General features: G+C 44.0%; 1 protein-coding gene across 1 annotated transcript; it reads left to right on the top strand.

Moving 5' to 3' along the window:
- Positions 1 to 3,653: 3,653 nt before the first annotated feature.
- On the top strand, positions 3,654 to 8,984 carry LOC103512636 (catalase-like; the record flags this gene model as incomplete). Its single annotated transcript, XM_026826052.1, has 8 exons — positions 3,654 to 3,869; positions 4,882 to 5,007; positions 6,230 to 6,293; positions 6,599 to 6,609; positions 6,876 to 6,881; positions 7,621 to 7,773; positions 8,080 to 8,312; positions 8,825 to 8,984. Coding segments are annotated over 8 exons (969 nt in total), but the record flags the coding sequence as incomplete, so codon positions are not given.
- Positions 8,985 to 9,185: the final 201 nt, after the last annotated feature.

Genomic DNA, 9,185 nt, shown 5'->3' with positions numbered 1-9,185 from the left:
CACAGAGAGTCGACCTCGTCGATTGACCGTCGACCGACGAGGTGAAGAGGTGAATCTATGTTGTCGAGGCAGTGTACGGTTTCAGTCGACGTCGGTCGACGAAAACGACTATGTGTGTTTTATAATTCATTTCAACATGACCCCCAACCCCGGACCCCCGGACACCGGGACTGAAATTCTGAACCTTGCCTTGCTCGCCTGCTGAACAGGAGAGTGCGGGTTTGATCTTAGCTATTACATTTAATTTTATCCTCCATTATTTAAGAATTTTCGGCGAATAATATGTAATGGAGCCCTAAGGGTTAGGTCTTAGGTGATAGAGACCCCCTAACACTGCGTTAACATCGCTTAGTGGTCACCTTTTACTCAAAAGTCTATTTCTAGTTGGAAAGACAAACATTGATTTACCTAGATTCTTTTTACCTTTCTTGCACTTTCTCGAAATGGACTTGGTGGCTTCGCAAGTGGTAGGACTTCCTTTCTTGAGAGTGAGCGTTCGATTCTTCATGTGAGTGTTGGGATCACACTCTGACCAGCTGGATTTGTCATATTTGCAAGGCTCTGCAAGACAATGAAGAAAAAGGACAATGATTTAGATTTGAAAACAATCTGTGGAAAGCTGGAAAGAGTCAAATTTAGGGTTATACCTACCTATGATTAAGTCGGTACCTATAACTTCCTAACTATCATCCTCTTTTTTTTCCCAAGGGTTTAGCCAAGATTTTAAGAGCTGATGTCGTCTTATTGGTTTTCATGTTCCAGCCTTGTTAGTTTTTTGATTTTTTGTACGAGGGAGGGCCTGTCTGTCAATGAGTTATGCCCACTCTGACCTACCACACTTCCCAGGCATATGATCTTGACCCATTTAATTTGCCACCGTCATAATGCCCGGGCCTGCAAGGTATAGCTACCCTGACACCAAGTTGACGTAGGTAGCTAATAGGTAGTTAACATTATGAATCTACTAAATGTCTCGACATTCGATCATGATTTTTTGTACGAGGGAGGGCCTGTCTGTCAATGAGTTATGCCCACTCTGACCTACCACACTTCCCAGGCATATGATCTTGACCCATATAGTTTGCCACCGTCATAATGCCCGGGCCTGCAAGGTTAACTAGTTTCTGGTACTTGGGTTGTAAGGTTTTCGTACTTGGAATGGTTTCTGGTACTTGTTAAGTGTAGCAAGTTGAGATGCCCACGAGGTTTGTGGCCTTACACTTGATGCTAATTGTTTGGTCTCATGCCGGGCATTGTCGGGCTCACTACGTGCAACTATTTTGGTTGGCTATAACGTACTAGATTACTAGAAGAACACAATGTATGAACAATGTAAAAAACGGTACTGCAAATTTTAGTTTGACTTTTTTGAATCTGTGAGACCGTGGTCTGTCAGACTGTCTGACATACTTAGGTCTGTGAGACCGTGGTCTGTCAGACTGTCTGACATACTTAGGTCTGTGAGACCGTGGTCTGTCAGACTGTCTGACATACTTAGGTCTGTGAGACCGTGGTCTGTCAGACTGTCTGACATACTTAGGTCTGTGAGACCGTGGTCTGTCAGACTGTCTGACATACTTAGGTCTGTGAGACCGTGGTCTGTCAGACTGTCTGACATACTTAGGTCTGTGAGACCGTGGTCTGTCAGACTGTCTGACATACTTAGGTCTGTGAGACCGTGGTCTGTCAGACTGTCTGACATACTTAGGTCTGTGAGACCGTGGTCTGTCAGACTGTCTGACATACTTAGGTCTGTGAGACCGTGGTCTGTCAGACTGTCTGACATACTTAGGTCTGTGAGACCGTGGTCTGTCAGACTGTCTGACATACTTAGGTCTGTGAGACCGTGGTCTGTCAGACTGTCTGACATACTTAGGTCTGTGAGACCGTGGTCTGTCAGACTGTCTGACATACTTAGGTCTGTGAGACCGTGGTCTGTCAGACTGTCTGACATACTTAGGTCTGTGAGACCGTGGTCTGTCAGACTGTCTGACATACTTAGGTCTGTGAGACCGTGGTCTGTCAGACTGTCTGACATACTTAGGTCTGTGAGACCGTGGTCTGTCAGACTGTCTGACATACTTAGGTCTGTGAGACCGTGGTCTGTCAGACTGTCTGACATACTTAGGTCTGTGAGACCGTGGTCTGTCAGACTGTCTGACATACTTAGGTCTGTGAGACCGTGGTCTGTCAGACTGTCTGACATACTTAGGTCTGTGAGACCGTGGTCTGTCAGACTGTCTGACATACTTAGGTCTGTGAGACCGTGGTCTGTCAGACTGTCTGACATACTTAGGTCTGTGAGACCGTGGTCTGTCAGACTGTCTGACATACTTAGGTCTGTGAGACCGTGGTCTGTCAGACTGTCTGACATACTTAGGTCTGTGAGACCGTGGTCTGTCAGACTGTCTGACATACTTAGGTCTGTGAGACCGTGGTCTGTCAGACTGTCTGACATACTTAGGTCTGTGAGACCGTGGTCTGTCAGACTGTCTGACATACTTAGGTCTGTGAGACCGTGGTCTGTCAGACTGTCTGACATACTTAGGTCTGTGAGACCGTGGTCTGTCAGACTGTCTGACATACTTAGGTCTGTGAGACCGTGGTCTGTCAGACTGTCTGACATACTTAGGTCTGTGAGACCGTGGTCTGTCAGACTGTCTGACATACTTAGGTCTGTGAGACCGTGGTCTGTCAGACTGTCTGACATACTTAGGTCTGTGAGACCGTGGTCTGTCAGACTGTCTGACATACTTAGGTCTGTGAGACCGTGGTCTGTCAGACTGTCTGACATACTTAGGTCTGTGAGACCGTGGTCTGTCAGACTGTCTGACATACTTAGGTCTGTGAGACCGTGGTCTGTCAGACTGTCTGACATACTTAGGTCTGTGAGACCGTGGTCTGTCAGACTGTCTGACATACTTAGGTCTGTGAGACCGTGGTCTGTCAGACGGTCTGACATACTTAGGTCTGTGAGACCGTGGTCTGTCAGATGGTCTGACATACTTAGGTCTGTGAGACCGTGGTCTGTCAGACGGTCTGACATACTTAGGTCTGTGAGACCGTGGTCTGTCAGACGGTCTGACATACTTAGGTCTGTGAGACCGTGGTCTGTCAGACTGTCTGAGCATGAGAGGCGGGCATAAAACTCGATTTCCACCGTGCCGGGAGACGAGCAAACGTCAAGAATTCGAAGCGTACTCGTGTCTTATTGCTTAGCATAGAAAGAAAAGAAGCGTATAGCATAGAAAAAGTATCTAGCTATCTAGTACGCTTGATGTGGCCTGTGGCGTGGCATGCCCATCCCGTAGTTTGCCTTTCGTCAGATGGGCGAGAAGGGGCACAATACTTCCCATTTAGGTGCTGGGTCAACACGGGAACACCAGAAAGTAACCCGTTGAAATATTTGCAATCGAAAAACGAGTACAAATTTTTGTCGATGGTGGGATTCGAACCCGGGACCTTCTGCATGGCAAGCAAGCGCGTTACCACTGGACCAACCGTGCCAACTGTTCTTTGCAATCGAAAAACGAGTACAAATTTTTGTCGATGGTGGGATTCGAACCCGGGACCTTCTGCATGGCAGGCAAGCGCGTTACCACTGAACCAACCGTGCCAACTGTTCAATTCTATTTTAATCTATTCCATTCCATTCTATTCACAGGGACCCCCGTGGGTTCGCAGTCAAGTTCTACACAGAGGAAGGTAACTGGGATATTGTAGGTAACAACACTCCCATCTTCTTCATCCGAGACCCCATGCTATTTCCCGTGTTCATTCACACACAGAAGAGAAATCCCGTCACTCATTTGAAGGATTGGGATATGTTCTGGGATTTCATCTCGCTCAGACCTGAGAGTACACATCAGGTAAGATAGAAATGGGATTTATAAAATCCCGTCACTCCTTTGAAGGATTGGGATATGTTCTGGGATTTCATCTCGCTCAGACCTGAGAGTACACATCAGGTAAGACAGAAATGGGATTTATAAAATCCCGTTACTCATTTGAAGGATTGGGATATGTTCTGGGATTTCATCTCGCTCAGACCTGAGAGTACACATCAGGTAAGATCGTGTTCATTCACACACAGAAGAGAAATCCCGTCACTCATTTGAAGGATTGGGATATGTTCTGGGATTTCATCTCGCTACGACCTGAGAGTACACATCAGGTAAGATAGAAAAGGGATTTATAAAATCCCGTCACTCCTTTGAAGGATTGGGATATGTTCTGGGATTTCATCTCGCTCAGACCCGAGAGTACACATCAGGTAAGATAGAAAAGGGATTTATAATATCCCGTTACTCAATTGAAGGATTGGGATATGTTCTGGGATTTCATCTCGCTCAGACCCGAGAGTACACATCAGGTAAGATAGAAATGGGATTTATAAAATCCCGTCACTCATTTGAAGGATTGGGATATGTTCTGGGATTTCATCTCGCTCAGACCCGAGAGTACACATCAGGTAAGATAGAAATGGGATTTATTATATCCCGTTACTCAATTGAAGGATTGGGATATGTTCTGGGATTTGTTCGAGACCTGGGTGAGAAAAATTTATCAGGACATGAGGTACACAATAGGGCTGCCTGATAGGGACTGACAAGAAACGCCGACCCTATTTAAGTAGGGAAAGGCTAAGGCTAAGAAGAAGAAGAAGAAGAAGAAGAAGAAGAAGTAGGACTTTCGGGTCTAATTTTTTAACCCATCAAATATACGAGACCTTGTTTAGACTGCTGGGGTAAAGGGACTTTTCAGTCCTATTCGGGCAGGATAAACAAGGTATATTCTATTCTATTCTATTCTACCATCTTCAGCGAGCTCTTACCACAGTAATATCACACCTACGAGGTCTTCTCCTTTTTCGTTTTTCAGACCATGATCTTATTCTCGGACCGTGGTATTCCTGATGGCTACAGACACATGAATGGCTATGGATCTCATACTTTCAAACTGGTTAATGCTGAGGGCAAAGCTGTCTACTGTAAATTCCACTACAAGGTAAGAAAGAGGCACCAGAAGCGACAGAACACATCATTGTGCGAATGTGGTGCCGCCTCTCACAAACGACTGCTTTACTTCTCAAGGATGATCATAACACCTGAAAAAAGTCAAACACATCAGTCCTAAAAGAACTCTGGGCTTTCGTAAGAAGTCTAGGGCTCTTTTAGATAACCAACGAGAAAGTCACAAAATATCCAATCAGGTTGCAGTGACATGAGACTTAAATATAGCCGATGACCCTACTTATACTAATACCAAAGATTGATTTAACGAAACCCATCTAACCACAATGGCCAGGGTAAGTTTGATTGTTTGATTATCCGATTATGTATCAGATTCTATCCTTATTCTTTAGTAGAATCGGTATAAATTGGGCTTTACTTCTCAAGGATGATCATAACACCTGAAAAAAGTCAAACACATCAGTCCTAAAAGAACTCTGGGCTTTCGTAAGAAGTCTAGGACTCTTTTAGATAACCAACGAGAAAGTCACAAAACAGCCAATCAGGTTGCAGTGACATGGGACTTAAATATAGCCGATGACCCTACTTATACTAATACCAAAAAGACACATGAATGGCTATGGATCTCATACTTTCAAACTGGTTAATGCTGAGGGCAAAGCTGTCTACTGTAAATTCCACTACAAGGTAACATTGACTTAAGGCCAAACCCACTTATTGCCAGCCTGGTTAGCTTGGAGGGTAGCGCGTCTATTTTTTAAGCGCTAGGTTTCAAATTCGGTCCCCGCCCGGATTTTATCCCAAACATACAAGATTTGTGCTTGGAACGGCTGGCTTTCTCCTATCATGTCTTCCTTCTCTCTTCGCTTTTGGGACGATAAGACCTTAGCAGTTACAGGTCCCTCTATCATATAACCTCTTGAAAAAACCACTTAGCCAAAATGGTTTTTCACCCAGATAGAATCGCGATAGAAGCCAGGGTAGGATTAGATTATCCGATCCTTATCAGATTCTATCCCGACTGTATGCAGGTAGAATAGATATAAATGTCCCCTGCCCTCCTAAATCAGATAGAAAGTTTTTAAAGTGAAGTCCCCTGAAGGAAAAAAAATCGCATGTGTGGGAGCAAAACTGTTCTCTTCTAGCCGCCATCTCCCCTTTTTTTTCCTGTAAAAAAAAAGGAATTCAGGTAGCTAAAAACTCTGTATACCCAAATGCCTACCTACTAATTCTATGTATCTTCTCATTTCTTGCAGACCAATCAGAAGATCAAGAATCTGCCGGTGAAGAGGGCGGAAGATTTGTTCAGAATCCGGATACGTTGACCACTGCCACCGGCAATCCCATAGATGACAAGAACAATGTCCTTACTGCCGGTCCCAAGGGTCCCGTACTCCTGCAGGACTTCAACTATCTGGACGAAATCTCACACTTTGACCGCGAGAGAATTCCGGAGCGTGTTGTACACGCCAAGGGAGCTGGTGAGTTGTTTTTACTTTCCTTATCCTATGACTATAGGAAGGGAAAAGAATTTTTACTTTCCTTACACTATAGGAAGGGAGCTGGTGAGTTGTTTTTACTTTCCTTATCCTATAACTATAATTTTTACTTTCCTTATACTATAGGAAGGGAGCTGGTAAGTTAATTTTTACTTTCCTTATCCTGTAGGAAGGGGAGTTGAAAGAATGGAAGTGAGGGGGAGAAAACGGTGAGGGAGATCGAAGAAAAGGTGGAAAGATGAGCAGATTTATTATGTGTAAATCTCAAGACTTGAGTGAGAAAATTTTACCAGGACATGAGGTAGGTACACAAGGGAGTGCGTCTGCCTTGTAAGCGCTAGGCCGCGGGTTCGATTCCGGCCCGGGGCGGATTTTATCCTGATGGGATAATGTTAATGATTTAACCAAGGTATGCAATGATTTAACCAAGGTATGCAATGATTTAACCAAGGTATGCAATGATTTAACCAAGGTATGCAATGATTTAACCAAGGTATGCAATGATTTAACCAAGGTATGCAATGATTTAACCAAGGTATGCAATGATTTAACCAAGGTATGCAATGATTTAACCAAGGTATGCAATGATTTAACCAAGGTATGCAATGATTTAACCAAGGTATGCAATGATTTAACCAAGGTATGCAATGATTTAACCAAGGTATGCAATGATTTAACCAAGGTATGCAATGATTTAACCAAGGTATGCAATGATTACCACAATCCGAGTTGAGTTTAACTTGGTTTAGGTTAAACTGGCTTTTGATTGGCTGAATTTTAATCCGAAGTTCAAAATCAGGCTGCTAACTTGCTACATCCAAAAAGTGAAACTAAGTGTGATCTTGGATAGTGGTCCTGTTTATCAGTGAAACAATTCTGTCGTCGCCAGCCTAGTTAACTTGGAAGGTAGCGTGTCTGCCTTGTAAGCGCTTGGTCGCGGGTACACTGGGGGCAGATTTTATCCTAAACAGATAAGATTCGTTCTCGGAACGGCTGGCTTTCTCCTATCCTGGCCTTCTCTTCGATTTCGGGACGATAAGACCCTAGCAGTTACAGTTCCCTCTATCAAACCTAATAAAAAATAAACAAAAATCGCACTATGCTTTTCAGCACCTTTCACAAACTATAGTTCCATTTTCTGCCACCAGGTTTGGCCACACCGTGAGTTCCCTCTGATTGAGGTGGGACAACTGGTTCTGGACAAAAACCCGAGCAACTATTTCGCCGAAGTCGAACAGATTGCATTCTCACCATCTCATCTGGTACCCGGGATCGAACCCTCACCTGACAAAATGCTACAGGTAAGCTAACTAATTATCGAACCCTCACCTGACAAAATGCTACAGGTAAGCTAGCTATAGAATACAATACCGTGTATGTAAACCTGATGGTTTTCAGTTGTTCAGTAATTCAGGTAAGAAAAGAATTAGAACTCAGTTGTCTTGGTCCATAGGGATTTAAATGTCACATATGTATTGTCTCACATCTTACATTATAAAAGCAAGATCCATTCACATTTCTATTTTTCTATTTTCGACGGAATTCAGAAAATTTCTATTTTTCTTTTCAATCAAAATTCACATTTCCCCTTGTCATCTTCCCCTTAGGGTCGTCTGTTCTCCTACCCTGACACCCATCGCCATCGCCTAGGGCCTAACTATCTCCAGCTCCCAGTCAACTGTCCGTTCGCTACCAAGGTGGCCAACTATCAGCGTGACGGCCCCATGGCCTTCAACAACCAGGGCGGAGCGCCCAACTATTTCCCCAACAGCTTCTCCGGGCCCCAGGAGAGCGAAAGGGGTCGCCTGTCTACCTTCGCCGTGTCGGGAGATGTGGCTAGGTGAGTCCTTGGGTCCCCGGGCCTCTCGACTAACTTTTACTTTGTGTTGGCTTTGTTTTACCTACTTTATCTTTCTCCAAAGGGTAATAATAATGATAATAATAATAGTGCTTCTATACTGCTCGCATAGGACTGAAAAGTCCCTTTACTCCAGCAGTGGGCTACTACTATTATTGTGGTCAAATTCTCAAACTATGTTGAGGATAAAATTCCATACCTCGGCTGGGATTGAACCCACGCCCTCCTGTTTACCAGGCGAGCGCCTTGACCACTACACCACCGAGGTAGGTAATAGCAGAATAAAGAAAAGCTATCCGTTTTATCTACCATACACCCGTGTGATGGTCTCTAGACTCTCTAGCCATGTTCACTTGGCTCGTCCTGAACCGCAGTCAACCATCTTGAAGGCTCGTGATTGTTCTTTAAAAGCAAAAAAAAAAAATCTACTGATATTGTTTCTTTAATTATTGATTTATTTCAGATAGTTTCATTTGTTAATCGATTAATTTCAGATATAACTCGAGCGATGAAGATAATTTCAGTCAATGTACAATGTTCTGGAATATATTGAGTCAAGATGAGAGAGATCGTCTGGTTGATAACATAGTCGGAGCTCTGAAGAACGCTAACGATCTGATTCAAGTAAGTAAAACCCCGCTTCTATCCGGGTAATATCCTGTTTCTAGACTGTCTAGTAGTCTAGTTATCACACAATTCCCGGCAGGGTCGAATTTTTTCGGCTCTCTGCTTTTAGTTCAGGGTGCACTCAGCCTCGTGAGGACAATCGAGTAGCGACAAGTGGCGACATTACCAGTGTAAAATGAATAATTGATGATAAATGAGAATCAGTAGTTAAGGCAGCACTTAGTAATG

The sequence above is a fragment of the Diaphorina citri genome, unplaced genomic scaffold (assembly GCF_000475195.1).
Source record: "Diaphorina citri unplaced genomic scaffold, Diaci psyllid genome assembly version 1.1 scaffold866, whole genome shotgun sequence".
In the NCBI taxonomy this organism is placed as follows: Eukaryota; Metazoa; Arthropoda; class Insecta; order Hemiptera; family Psyllidae; genus Diaphorina; species Diaphorina citri.
The sequence above is the reverse complement of the archived record's forward strand: the minus strand, read 5'-3'. Positions and strand labels throughout refer to the sequence as shown.